The sequence below is a fragment of the Clavelina lepadiformis genome, chromosome 2 (assembly GCF_947623445.1).
Source record: "Clavelina lepadiformis chromosome 2, kaClaLepa1.1, whole genome shotgun sequence".
Lineage (NCBI taxonomy): Eukaryota > Metazoa > Chordata > Ascidiacea > Aplousobranchia > Clavelinidae > Clavelina > Clavelina lepadiformis.
Genome location: NC_135241.1, coordinates 7,698,071 through 7,713,501, shown reverse-complemented (window position 1 = coordinate 7,713,501; position 15,431 = coordinate 7,698,071). Strand labels below are relative to the sequence as shown.

General features: G+C 35.4%; 1 protein-coding gene across 1 annotated transcript; it reads right to left on the bottom strand.

Moving 5' to 3' along the window:
* Positions 1-5,392: 5,392 nt before the first annotated feature.
* On the bottom strand, positions 5,393-14,882 carry LOC143446004 (dipeptidyl peptidase 9-like). The gene is made up of 20 exons (XM_076945441.1): positions 14,456-14,882; positions 14,144-14,311; positions 12,225-12,393; positions 11,990-12,100; positions 11,752-11,862; positions 11,429-11,490; positions 11,242-11,342; positions 10,864-11,107; positions 9,711-9,870; positions 9,469-9,545; positions 9,323-9,393; positions 9,006-9,087; positions 8,762-8,870; positions 8,515-8,660; positions 7,517-7,663; positions 7,033-7,135; positions 6,864-6,913; positions 6,586-6,728; positions 6,388-6,499; positions 5,393-6,262 (listed from the first exon to the last, which is right to left on the bottom strand). The coding sequence occupies exons 1-20, from the start codon at positions 14,831-14,833 to the stop codon at positions 6,170-6,172; spliced, it is 2,637 nt and encodes an 878-aa protein (XP_076801556.1). The 5' UTR covers positions 14,834-14,882; the 3' UTR covers positions 5,393-6,169.
* Between the last annotated feature and the right edge of the window lie 549 nt (positions 14,883-15,431).

Here is a 15,431-nt window from a genome sequence, read left to right as displayed (position 1 = left end):
TACGTAGCTGGGGTCTAGTATACTAAGGCATCCTGTGGTTGTGCACTTGTACACCGGACCCGATCAATCAATCGCAATCATCTTTAAAAACTATCTTCAGATTAAAAGAAAAAGACATATTTAATATCAGTGGTCGGCAAACTGTGGGCCGCGGCCCAAATGTGGGCCAAGAGTTTTTATTTTGGCTCATTGTTGCATCACATTTCATCGTGAAGTCTAGTATTGCTATTATTTGGGCTACTTTTAAGGGGGTCATCTTTATTTAAATTTCAACTGGAACTATTGCAACTTCAGTGTGACGAAAATCTGCAAAGCAAAGCCCCCAAAAGCGATACCAATGATAATTATAGTACATCTGTCTTGCAGTTTTGGCAGGAACTTAATCATGAGCAATTTCCATATTTGAAAAAAGAAACGAACCGAATTATATCCATGTTCATCACTACGTATATGTGCGAGCAGTCCTTCTCAGCAATGAAACAAATAAAATCAGCTCGCAGAAACCTCTTGCTGGATACAAGCTTGAAAAACTTACTCGTTGCGACAAAAACAAACTTTCTTCCGGATCTTGCTACTAGCGAATTCAAACAATTTCACTCGTCACATTGATTGATTGATGCAATAAAGAAAACACTGCTACTTTCTTAGATAATCGGACTACCAAAAGCGACACGCCGAAAACTGCGTTTTTGTGAGGTGCGACGCAGTGAGCTCTGGTTAGCCTGGCGATTACTAACAATGGTGTGTGCGAGTAATATCTGTATTTTGTCAATTTAATGTCAAATTCCGTGAATTGATTTGCTTCGCCTTCATCTGAGGAAACTGCAATTACAATTTTTGATTTTTTACTTTTTGTTATCGTTGTTTTGTTTCTTTTTGACCCGAAATTCCTGTCAAAAATGAAAAATCATCATTTCAGAAATATGCAAAAGCATGACTCGTTACCATGAACCGCACCTAAAGCAGTAAACCAAGACTGAAGTAATATCACTATACAGAAAGTGTGGGCTAATACTATATAGGCTATGTATTAGAATACTTTGAACCGAAGTGCAGGTAAATTTCATAAAACCAACTAAAAGCATGAAAGGTCTGAAATTGAAAACAGTGTTTTCCAACTATAGGTCTATTTTCGGGTCTAGTGCATAAGTGCACAGCAAATGACGTCACAATTTGAGTAGCTGGGGTCTAGTATAAAAATGCATCACAAGGTTACGTGCACTTCTGCAATATTTTCTTTGTTTCAGTTTTTTAGGCTCTTTCAGGTTTTCAGGCATTTTGTGAAATCCAATTTCGTATTAATCTATACTTTTTGTATGAGGTTTTAGCCTATGGGCTATAAAATTAACAAAAAAATTGTGTTTGGCTGTTTAGTATTTAGCCGATTCCAAGCTTACAAAAATCTTAAACATTATTTAACTTAACTTGTCTGTTTATGGTTGATTTTCTTGAGATCGATCGTGATTTAAAATATTCTTCAGCTGCATTGAAGCTTTTACCACAATACTAACAAAGGCTAACGGCAAGGGGTTAGCTATAGCATCAGGGCACACTATAGGCTACCAATGTTGTGCTTCTTGTAATACGAGTGCAAGCTCGCGGTTGCAAGCTCGCTCGCGTTTCTGCAAATTCTGTTTTCTTATCCATGCTAAGCTAACCTTTAATATAGCCTAGGCTGGGAACAACATAAACAATTGCTCGTGCGATAGCTATTATCAACTGGCACAGCTTTTTCTTCAAACAAAACCGATTCTGAAAACATAGCCAACTACAGTAAACGCAGAAATGACCTGATTTAAATGAACATGTTTCAGAGTTTGTAAACTGGCCGCTAGATAGCGGCAGAGTACTTATACCTACCAACAGAGAAATAAGGCTACGGTATATTGCATCGGATCTTTTTTGTCTTTTGTACATTCTTCTTTTTGCTGAGCAAATAAGCTCTTTTATTAAGATCCATCTACACAGCAGGTTTTCTTGTGTTTTATTTCAGTACATGTTGCTAAATACCTAAATCCGTGTTGTTACTGTTAGTAAATCTAACAGTACCAACTAAGTTACCATTAGCCCCAATCGTGATAGCCTCAACCGATATCCACAATTTTTATACATAGCCATCGTGTAGTTTTTTATTATCCCGCCTTATGTTATTTAAGAAACTGTTTGATAGGATTCCGTAGAACAGATGGCTTTGATGACTACGTTTACACAATGTAAGAAAACTTATAAAAGTTTCCTGAAGTTGGGTAATGTAACTTACAATGTAAGTTACATTACTAACAAATTGGTAACCAGGGCTCGAGCGATGAGGATTCATCGCCGGGTTTAGGTCTGGCAAAAGACTTTCCTTAGTCCCCGGATAAAGATTATCGCGACAAACAGTAGCTAACAATCCCATACCACCATAAAAATTGCGTAACATAGGCGGATCGTTGCATGAAGATATGGCGACCGTTTCAACGGCGTACGAACTCATCGTTTAACTGTGATTGTAGTATGCCTAACTGTTGTTTTAAAGCAGTAGGCTATCATTTAAACTTACCTTTTCCCAAATGGGAGGAACCTTGTCCAGAAATTATCATAACGTCTCTGTTAAAGTTAACTTGATCGGGGTAATTTTGCTGTAGAAACACGAAACATGTAGTTCAGATGTGCCGAACACGAGCCTCACTAATTTTAAGTGCACTAACGTACCCGAGCTCTACTCCTAGATTTATCCGAACGTTAACTTTTGTGCAAATTAAAAAAGAAGCTTAGCCGATAAAGTTTCCAGAGAATTCTTTTTAAAGAAAATTAAAGATTTATATTGCCAGGTGAAATTTCCTGTCAATCACTACGAAGCTAATTATTTCCGCAATTAGAACTACAGTCGAATCCGCTTAATTCGGACACCGGATAACCCGGACAACCGCTTTATTCGGCCAAAATGCTCGGGAACGGAACAAAAGTAAAAATTGAACGTAAAAAACTCCTGTTAATTCGGACAATTCTCCGCTTAATTCGGACACAGGTTCGCAATTCCATCGTTAGGTTATGACACAATAAACAGCACTTCGTTCGTTTTAAGACAAGATTCAATTGCATTATGAGTGATTATGGTGAAACAATGACGATCGATGCAGTAACAATCGACAATGAACTCATATAACGCCGTGCCAGCTTCATAGTCGCTTTTACTTCGGTACAATTGCGTCCATCTTGTAGGACAAAATTGTACAGAAAAGTTTAGCACAAAAAGTGAAATTGCTCACTAAAGTAAACGAAAACGTTTTATGCGATCAGTGCCAGTTACTGCAGTATAGCGCAGCTGCAATTCATTTATTACGCAACACTACAGTATTTTAAATGCGTTTTTTGCCTTTATGCATGACCATGAAACGAACAATTGATTTTCCGCTTAATTCGGACAAAGCCGTTTCTCCGCTTAATTCGGCCAAAAGTGAGCGGAACCAAAGTGTCCGAATTAAGCGGAGTCGACTGTATATTGTAACGAGCTGAGCTTGTTTAGTAACGGTTAGCTTTTCTCCTGCAATAAAATAGAAGAAAAGAGGGAGTCACTAAACGAATTTTACTACTAGGCTAGCCTATATCACAAAAATGTTGCGATAACCTCAGCCTATCCACCAATGTTTTAAGGAATCTACACTCGGTAGCATCCAATAGAAACAACTTATTAACATACAAGGTGACGTCTCCATTGGAGGTAGCCTAAGCGTTGAAAAATATTAGAAGCATTCAACCGTGACTCGAGAGTAAGTCCCTAAAAGTTGCATTTACACAAAACGAGGTTATAGGTGTTGAAACTTGCATTAATTCAGGGTTGCTTAGATTGGAATGTTAGCTTTCCAAACGCAAAGTATCCAAACTAAACAAGTTGCGCTGGAAGCATCGTGCTATAATGTTCATGAGTAGGCTACGCAGAGTTGCCTTGTTTCAGGAATGGTGTAAGCACTAAGCTGGGACGTGTAGAGCGCAATGCGGGCCCAGGCGAGTAACTTTGGGCTCTTGCACAAATAGGTAAGCTACTAATTCTTAAGGCGCCGTATATGCTTGTGAAAAGGTCTAATTGCTTTGTTTATTTTATTATAATGTGAAATTATTAAAAATGCAATTAATCGAAAAATCCCGCATGGGGCTCCCTGAAATTTTGTATGCCTTAGGCTATTATTTCATGAAATTCTTATAAAATCACATATCTCTAACTCTTGCAATAGAATGTTAAAGTTAAGACTGCAATTTTGGGCAAAAAACTCAAATTTCACCTACAATTTAGGAATTTTAGGGTAACCTAAACATGCGACCTGCAAGTTTTTAACGCGCCGTTTGCTAGGGTAATCCCGGCATTGAAAAACAACACCAGCAATGCTGGCCTCTGAATAGTCTAATTCTAACACACTTCCTTAATCATTACGTAAGACGTCCAACAAAATCATGGATAACGCAAAATTTCAGCATATACGGCTTCTTAGATACATAGGCCTAATCAGTAAACGACCCGTTGCCAGCACCACCATAAATTCACACATTATACAGACATTAATCAAAATGCCTTTGTTCCAGCGCAAGCTAAAATCGTACAAAAATCGAAAGGTTCTACGTTTTCTGCTCAAAGACTAAACTTCTGTAGCTATATATAAATAACTTACTGCAAACGTTTCACAAAATTTTTGTTTTAAGGACGTTTTTATAACATTTAACGTTAATAACGTGGTGTAACTAAAAAAATCAGATTAAATAAAAAATTTTAGATTTTGGTTTCATTTGTATCGACTTCACATGAATGTAAAACCATGCAGATGCAGGTTATAGTGTCAAGCTTCCCCACTCAAATTTGAACCTTGTGTTCTTCATACACTTCAAAATGAGTTTCTATGCAAACCAGAACGCAAATAGAGGGGCTCCATCTCGTCCAGATGGAGACCAAAGCTACGGCGTCGCTGGAATATACTCGATTTAGACATATAAATTCGTATTTTTTGTACGATACCTTTTAACTTCTGTGTCAAACTAAATGACCCATTTATGGTGACCTGACAATGAAATGATTCGCAGGAAAGGGCCAATTGGCCCGCCTGACCTCACTATACACTAGCCTAGGTGTAAGTGTAGGCCTAACCAGAAAATTGAATTGTTAAAAATGAAGCACATCAGTCCAGAAGTCTTTGCCAAAATTGACAACGCGCAACCAATATAAACCAACTAAAAACTATTGGCTAGATCAATAAGCAGTTAACGCGATACGAAATTATATCAGAAAACACACGCATTTCTCAAAGGTCTTTTTAACAACGACGTCATCTACAGAACTATTTCGAGCAAACAAAAAATAGCTGCTCCATACCACAGCATCGACTCGAATCAGCTTATCAAAGAGCCCACCAATTTAACGCGATAATGTGTCAGCACTTTATTTATATTTTAATGCAAGATAAGCAACATGTGCTTGTCAATTTTTTACACCGCTATTACGAGACATATTATTTCTTTGAACTTAAACGCGATAGGCAACACTGTTCCTTAAAATGCAATTACAGACATACAAGGTCACTTAACTACGTAACTGCCGCATACTGTTAGGATTGAGTAGAAAAGGGATTTAAAACTCGCAACAGTTTTGAGCACAGGGAATAGTTTGCTATGCGCACAACACGAACGAGCAACAAGCATTTACAAGAGAATGAAAACACTTCTGGATACAGAAATAGAACTTTAATAAATATTCTCTTACGGTGCAGCCTGCCTCCAGTATATTACGTAAAATCTGTGGAGGTATCGTGGTGTTCAGCAGTAATACGAGACGGCTTATTTAAAACTTAAAACTTTGCAAAATAAATTGCTTAAGAAATTTTCGAAACACCACGATAGCATTACACGACAAGAACAAAACTATCCTTTTACTGAAGCGAACCAGCGTAAAATAAAATAAACGGCCAACTTACGGGATAAGAAGTTGGCATGGCATTGTTTTTCCCAATTAAAAACTAAGAAATTCATTAAAATATAATAACCTTATAGAAATAGGATGAAATCTAATCACATCTTTTTGGAAAGGGAGATATTAAAGACATGTCAAGTAACTTCTTTTCGATTACAACTGATCATTATTCCACCAACAGAGCCTTTGATAAAACGGAGCAATGCGGCTGATGACTACTAACGGGAATAAAAATCATAAATACTGTTGCAGAAATGAAATAACGACCACTTCGAAATGTTCATTGCTGTCTGGACTTCGTATACCGTGTCTTTCGCCAGGATATATCTGAAAGTTTAAAAAAGACGTCAATGAAAAGTAACTTCTGTGCAGCACTGGAAGGGTGTTAATTTTAGTTCCAAGCGCTTTAATCTTAACAATTGCGCTAAAATGCAGCATGCATCTCAACTTACCTGAAGTTGATAAGGCTTGCAATGCTTCACAAACGCGTTCACTAGATGCGCAGTGTGTACAAAATGCACGTTTTCGTCAATTAGTCCATGAACAATCAGCAAACGATTCGGTCTGCGAACAGAACTTTGATGTGTAAATAGTAACCACAGAAATTTCACAAGACTAGAACCTGACATATGCGGAGCGAAACTACTCACTCATTGGGAAACTTATTCAGACAATTTAGCACTGAGCCATCAAAATAACCATCTGGATTTGACTGAGGAGTTCCCATGTATCTTTCAGTGTAGCCTGTATCGTAATGTTCCCAGCACACAACTGGAGCACCAGCAACTGCAACCTACATAAGGCAATTTAGTTAGAAGAAAACAACTGCAGTAAAAAGACAGCACTTAACCACGCAGTTTCCACAGGCCCAATTACAATACATACGGCTATTGCTGACAAAATGAAGTATATTTTTCAAACTACACACCTTAAAAATATCTGGCCTTTGTGCAAGTCCCATCAAAGACAAATAACCACCTAAAATAAAGTGAACAGTTAGTTTAAATTGAGAATGATTGGTAAAATTCAGAGCTCAAGATTTAGTTGAATATTGTGTATGTGCAATTCTACATATTTGTATTATTAAACAAGGTTACCATATGACCATCCATGAATAGCTACTCGATCCAGATCAATAAAATCAACCTTTTTGGCTAGACTCAGTATACCTTCCACCTGGTCATTTATTTCAATCTGCCCCTATCAATAAAGAAAAGTGTTGTTAACAAATATGTACCTACATACAAGATCAATGGTTCTTAAACTGTGTTCCATTGAATTCCAAGGGTTAAGCAGAGATCAGGATGCAAGTGTGTGTGTGGGTGATATTTGTTTCAAGATTTTAACAAAAGGTTTGGCAAATACATGTGCAAAACTTGCAAGGTTCAGTACCTTCATTCCTTCAACAAGTTAAAGAACCATTGTGCAAGGTAATAATAACAAATCTATAATACTTCAAACTATATCTTGCATTCCGCAGATACAATCAGTCATGAGTGTGTATATCTCATGCACGCATAATGCACTAATCTGTTTAACCACATATTCCAAAACTGAAGGAAACAATGCTGAAACGTTTACCATTTTGTGTTTCAGATGACCTTCGAACTGTAAGCCCCTGTGTGTTGATCCACGTCCATCGATTGCAATAACAACATATCCAAGGGATGAAAGTGTGTAAAGCCGCTGATATCTCAAACCTTTAAAGGAATTTGACACCAACTGTACCTAAGAAGCAATAATGTTGTGTATGGCTGGGAAAGTACAATACAGAATATGCAATTATTATTCAAGATTTCTTGGATCGTATTTAACTGTGGAGTAGTTTTAAAACTTATTCAAGTTCTTGAAGTAATTTTCTTTGATGTCTAAAATGGAACTAAAAAACTAATGGTGGATTCAAGTAAGATCACAATTGTCAAACCAACACAATACGACAAAATTCCTAACCATTTGGGATTAGATGAATTAGGAATATAGTTAAAAATGTCTTGTAGACAAAAAACACTTTACTATTCACAGGAAACTGAATCCTGTTTTACAAAACATGATATTTCGAGAATTTGTTCTTAGGACTCATTATGTCAGTGGTTCCCAAAATTTTTTAAACACGACCCAAACCCGAGTTTGATGAACATTTCACCACCTATGCCTCAAATAGCACATTTTAACACATAAAATAACCATTGTATAGATGATTTTTGGCAGTAACTTGCCAAGTTCGTTTTCAATGTCAGCAATTTACCCCTTTCTTAAGTACCTGCGCTACAGACAAATACAGACAAGCGGTGGTAGTATGGTCCACTTAACACGACCCTTTTTTTGGCCTTCGAGACCCTTGTTTGGGTCGCGAGCCATACTTTGGGAACCACTGAATTATGCTACAACGTACATCCTTAAGGCTCCGTATAATGCTGTTAAAATAGACAAAAATGAAAATGAATTTCTTCAGAAAAAGCATAGTCGAACCACTTTTTACATAGATTAGCATATTATAGCTGTTGTTAGAAGATTCTTTTGAGAATAAGGCCTTGCATCCAGCTAGACAAGTCGAGAGGTAGAAGAAATGAGCAACTTACGTGAGGGCCACCGTATACGAATAAGACCGTAGGGTATTTCTTCTCTGGTATAATGTCACGCGGTTTGTAATAAATTCCATGAATTAAATCACCAGAACTATTCGTGAAAGAAAAAAGCTCTGGAGGAACATATTCCGGAGAAATACCTACATAAATAACGATTATGAATCATTGACTAAAGTATCAAGAAAGTTCTATATACAATCAAAATATTCTTCAATATTTTAGTTAGTCACAAATACCATACTTGGCTCCATCATGTTGACAACAGCTATAGGGCGAGGTGAGAGATTATATACCTTGACGGTGTACAACTCATTTATACTGCTTGATACAGTGATAAATTGCTGGCAATTCTGCAAAGCATTCAAGTGAAATTATTTTCAAATAAAAGTAACTGCATTATGAGTTTATCATGGTAGTTTATACGTGTCTTTCAAAGAGACAATGATTTTGATAATACATAAAATATGCATATTTTTGTCACTTACTTTGCTCATTGCTACATTGTGAGATGAACAACTATGTGTTAAGCGTACTGTTGATCCCGGATTTGCATAAGATGCTTGGTACCTTAAAAGTTTCCAAACTAACAATTACTATCAACTTTCAAAATCGTAAGTCTTAAAAATGTTTAACGATTGGCAAAATGGTGAGAATAAAGGTTAAAGCCAAGTGTTTGTTGCAGTGCCATATTTACTTTATGCAGCCCTACATTATGTATGAAAATTATTGACGATCAAAACAGACAAGAATAGAAAAAGTTGCCCAATTATTATAACATGATTAGAAGGGTATAAAAACATACAAATGGCTTTCCAAAGGTGTGTCTTTCAGTGCCATGAAATACATTTGCTGATTTGATTCATCCACCCACAGCTAAAAAAAGTAATAAACTTTTCTAATCATGATTGTTTTATGAAACCATTGGACTAAACAGAATAACTTGCTTACCGAATCAGTTTGCTCCAAAACTTCCCAATCACCTGAAGTTAACGGAGTGACAGTGTTAAGGCAATATTTGGATTCACCTGAAGAAAAGTTGTTTATTTCTGCAACTTCAATAATTATATAGCCGTATTATGTGTAGTTATATTAACAATAATGAAATCACACAAAATGTGCAAATCGAATCATGACAGGTTGGTAGAAATATATTTACATATGAATAGTTATGATTGCTCAAGTGACATTACCTGCAACCAAATCTCCAGTACTAAGTCGTTTTGAACAATTTGCTCGTTTCAGATAACAATTAATTAGATAAAGATGTCGATGGCCAGTTTGCTCACTAGCCCAGATAAAATTGACCTCATCAATTGGATTGTTTTGGAAAAAGTAAAATGTGTCATGAACCTGCAGTGTTAGCAGAAAGTTTATTTCCAAGCAAAAAATAATTATTTGGCCACTTGCCAGGTTTCACCATACATTTGTAAACTTTATTTTGACATAAATCAAATTAATAACACACATACCATCCTTAGCAGTTATTTTGTAACAAAGTATTAATTGGCCGTCATATTAACATTAATTGCCAGGGCCCTGAAACAATTTTTTTTAATTTTGTACAATTGTAACCACAATTTGATCAATATTTTAATCCGATTTGTTGATAGCTCAGTTAGGGTGTGGTAGATTGTACTTTATAGCTTATTCATTTTAATAATAGAAAGGTAACTTTTAGTTAGAGACTGCAAGTAATTAACGTTATTATATTAAATGCAAAACTCTCAAACCATCTTTTAGTTAATACATATATTACCACATACATGTATTTAGTTATACTATAAGCCCATAATTTATTTCTATACAAAGATGTAAAAGGTTATAAAGTGGTTTGATTCTCTTCATAAATTGGTGAAAAGTTTACAAAAAACAAGTTGGTTGTTTGCAACACGAATTTACTGTATTTTGATAACTTGGTTTGGCATTCAAATTCAATTAATGATGCCCCATATTTTGGTTTTATAAGAGTTCAATATACCTAAGATCATTATTTTGTCAATACTTATTTGAAATTCTGGTTTGAGATTCTGTATCTGAAATTTAGTAATCGAGAATTACTCAAAATATGCAAACAGTTGTAATAAGGATATCCCAAATGAAGAGACAGAACCTACGATAAATCATTAGGCACATTATGTTGAGTATAAAATGTTGGAATCTCGTGTCAAATTCCATAAAATTCATAGAAAGGTTGTAACTGAGCTTATCAATTTTTTCAAACTAGGAATACTCACACAGCATAAGTAATATACCATACTCAACAGCATAAAAAGCTCAGGTATATAATTTGCCACATGAAAAGGACCAGTTTCCAAAAAAGCATACAACTCGCAAATATCTCACATTTATCCAAACTGATGAGGTTTCTTCATAAAGAATCTTCACAGAATTTTGGCTAATTGATGATGAATGTAAAGTGCTGCTTGAACCACAATCATCTACTGCACTCATCTCAACGTCGTTGCCATTTCGACAAGATATGGTATCATCTGGTGTATTGCTTGGCACAACACGATCAAATTGTGATAACGGTATGTACACAATTATACTTTTTTGCTGAAGCCTGTCCAGTAACTGAGCCCAAATTCTAAAACCCAGCATAAAAATAATTTAGTACATATACAATAAATTTAGTAATATAACATATTGAAAACAATTTAATGACAACAAAGAAGACTAAGCTTATGGATTTGACAGATATGTTGTAAAGTCTAAACAAACCCCTTTCCACTAGGAAGCCAGTCAATTCTCACAATGTACTCCATCCACGGAAACATGTCATGAAGTGACTCAGATAATTTCCATGTAACCACATCACAAATCTATAACACGAAAAACTGTTCATTTACGTTCACATCTTGAAAAATTTCTGTAATGTTCTAGCGTCTTTTAGTAAAAGAAGTAGTACCTGTCCATCTTTGGTGGTGGAGAAATCAAGTAATCGTAAAGACACCTTGGCATTTGGAGTCCCTACAAACATTAACCGAAAATAGTACGTATACATAATCACATATGAAATCATTAGATATTATATGCCATAAAAAACATTCTCGATTCCTATCTTGGCAGATTGTTTGTTTACAACACGACTTTACTTTAAATAGTATGTATACATAATTACAAATGAATTCATTATATATATGCCATAGCAAACATTATGGATTACCATCGTGGCAGGTTTATCATTTTCATTAAAATATACATGAAATAAATTGCAGCGATGCAGATTACCTGCTTTAGGGTATCTGTAGGAATCTATGCCAGGCTGAGCAAGAGGATTGGTGATGTGTAACACTTCCACATCACTTTCATCCACCAGTTCATACAGAATCCGATGCTTATCTAAACTCATAATAGTGTAACCAATAATTAATTCATTGTAATAATTTTTAATTTTGTAATAGTAATTGTATTATACTGTATATTTATTAAATAAATTTTAGCAGTATTGCTTTTGATTTTATATTACCTGGGGGATTGTTGGGTTGCCACCAGTATCCAGTATATCTATCAAACTCTTCCTGCACAATGTATGATGCTATTCCACTTGAAAAAGTGTCATCAATACTGTTTTTGCAAGCTGAAAATCATAATTAGCGATAATTATAAGTTTACTACAGGTCGGTTCGGACATTATTTAACTGTTACAAAACAGAGCTTAAGTTTAAAAAAATAATTCAACACTTCACTGGATAATGTACCACCTTTATGTGAGTATGTCAATCTTTTCTCCATGTGACTTTCTGTGTGTGTAACCCAAATATCATTTTCATGGATAAATGCCACAACTTTAGGATTTTCAGGAGACATTTTCGGATCCATTCTACTTCCCTTGCATTGTGATAATATTTCTGTTGGTTCAACCCCATCAAACTGACAAAAATATGAAATATACAAATATTCAGATGTGAATCACAAGGCGGCAGAATAATGATCCAGTGAGTTAATAGTGGCCATGTGACATAAATACTAGGATATGGATAAGTGTTTGAAATGAGAAAGCCACGCATCAAATGTAACAAAATATCAAAGTTTACTAGATTGCTTAAATGGATACTGACACACTGTGTTTAATAAATATCAGGAGTTATGTACATAAAATAATCATGACTGTGAAAGTGTTTTTGTAACTATTTACATGAACTACACACATCACACTCCCTTAAGAAATTAACAATTAAAGATAAGAGCTTTTCCCAATAATCTTGTTCCAGTTCAGTCATATAATACATATTAACTTAACACGGACATTGTTGAGAGGTGAAAGAGCAGGTTGGCTCAGCATACTAAGAATAAAATGTCAAAGTTGTGACAAACACTTTGCAGCAATGTTCAGGACAAATGACTTGTCCTATACACCAGTGATCTCACTCCAAAATAAGTTAGAGGTCATTAAAGGTAGTGGTTAAAAACCCATCTCATGTAAGTTTAGACTTCAGCCATGAGCGTCAATCAACTAAGTCGCCGCCAGCAGACAAGTTTAAAAACCTATGAACCGAAATTCAGGATGAACTTAGGTTTTGCTTGGCTTGCACATTGGATGCACTGAGACAATAGAACTGATCATGCTTAATTAGGTATTCAGACAACCAAAAACGGTAATAAGCAACGCATAACATCCATTAGAAAAAACTGAGAGAATAAACATACAGTAGCAGGCATACATGTATTGCATATAATGGTCGAAAAAAGCAATAACACTATTTTCCCTGTAAACAGATAAAATAAGAAATGCAAAGCCTTTGTTACCATTTATTTTCATGTATTGCTCGCAATTGATGTGTTTATAAGCCTTACATTATTGGATGTGTGAAATAACATATCATAAACGTTTATTTCAAGTTGCTTTCGTATGTCGAGAACCAAGTTAATTTTATTATACCAATAAGATGCTTGTTTTTAGTTATGCAGTGGTCAATGATAACTGTTAAACAATCTAAGAGTACAGGAATTAATTTATTTGGGAGTATAAAGCTTTTTGTTTTTAAAGTGCAAGACATGATGAAACATGTTTATAAACTTTATGTACATATGTTTTGTGTTATTTTATGTTGCAATTAAAAGGTTAATATCCAACATATTACCTGAACACGATAAGATTTGTCTTAATTTTACTGTAAAGTTTTAGCTTAGCTACCAATGAATTTTGTTTAGACGTGGCAATGCAGGCATGAGAAACGTGATGTCACAAACTAATTATGATTCCATAAATGCTCATGACCTGACCAGCCTATTACAACTAAACATCCAATGTGGCCCTTGAGTCAGAAAGTTTGCCCACCTCTGCTCCATGATGTAGCAATTTCAGCTGAATCCAACTAGTGGCCATCTAATTTGCAACATATTTTGCCAATAATTACTAACTACACTCAAAATTTGTTCAAAATTCTTTGACTAGTTTTTAGTAAATAGTGCTCATTGATAAATTTGTTTTTGCATTAGGTCCCCAACAAAAAGGTGAAGTAATAAAAGATGTTTCACAAGAATAATGTGGTAATGAGCATCAGCTTAGTGAAAGCAAGCCTGCTACATGAATGAATGTGTAGCCATGAATGTGACCACACTTGTTTTAACTGGCTACCGTTAAATATATTCCAGTTCGAATTGAATACTTTCTCTGTACCCTTCCTATTTGATCCAGATCAACAACAAATAAGCTTCCAGCTGCAGGGAACAACACTCGACTGTTATCGGTGCTAACTTGATAACTTGTTATTCCATGAACAGAAAGACGTTTCCGCTCTCGCAGAAGCTCCTCTTCCTTGGAGTACTTCTCAGAATGAGAAGAAGCCTGCAATAAGATGTTTCTAAATAAAATTGGGTATGAAATATGGCTTCTTATTATTTTATAAAATGTGTGCAACATATTAAAATAAACGGATATAAATACTTCTTCCAGTTAAAGAAGAAATAGAATTTCTGCCAGCAATTCTACCTGAAAATATGTCAAAGCTGATTTCCATTCAACAGGTTTGTCCAAAAATTCTGGGGAGTGCATCGTTGGAACATCGATGTATAACAATGTATTCTCCCGCTGACCTTGCAATACTCCAAGAAACAGCACCCTTGACTCATTGCCAGAAATAGATTCACCTTCACCATTACTCCGAGGAACAAAAGTAAAGTTATGCGGTATCTTGTTAGCAAACTGGGCATGAAGTTTTCTCGATGTTCTAACAGATCGTCGTAAGTCTTGCCATGATGAACGTTGATTATTCAAAGTAATAGAAGTGGAAGTGTTGTTTGCTGCACTATTTGTATCTTTGACGTCCATGAGATTGCTTCCTTGATTGTCAAACTGCAGAGATGCCATAACAATGACCAAACATGCAATGTTAAATTACAAGCACCTGTTTGTATAAGCACTGACTTTATTAAATTTAGTGTGTATATATGTAATTATATCTCTGCAATTTACTCAGTTTCTATGCCCTCACAAATCTAAAAAGCTTTTTTACGAAGGGGTGTACAGACGCCAAATTTTCATAGAAGACATAATCAGATATCTGACAAAAAACACCTTTTCATTGACGGCCAGAGGACCGCACCAGGGGCAAAAAACGAGTCAATTAGTGACAATACAATTGTAACCAACTGGTAAAAAAAACTAAACTTTGTTAGACATTTAATGATAACACCAAATAAATTTGGCCTATGTCGACAATTGAAATATTTCTAACATGGCAAAACATTCTTCTTTTGAATTAGGCAATTGATTTTGCACTAACTTCAACATTAAGTGAAGAAAAGAAACACTTGTAAACCTAACCTCTATCATCAAACAAAGAGCAGCCCACAATTATTCTTAACCCATGTTAGCATTCAAATGGCACAACACAATTATTACTTCACATTTTCGATCGTGATTTCATAGCTTATCGTGTGATTGTGTTAATAGTGAGGCTATATCT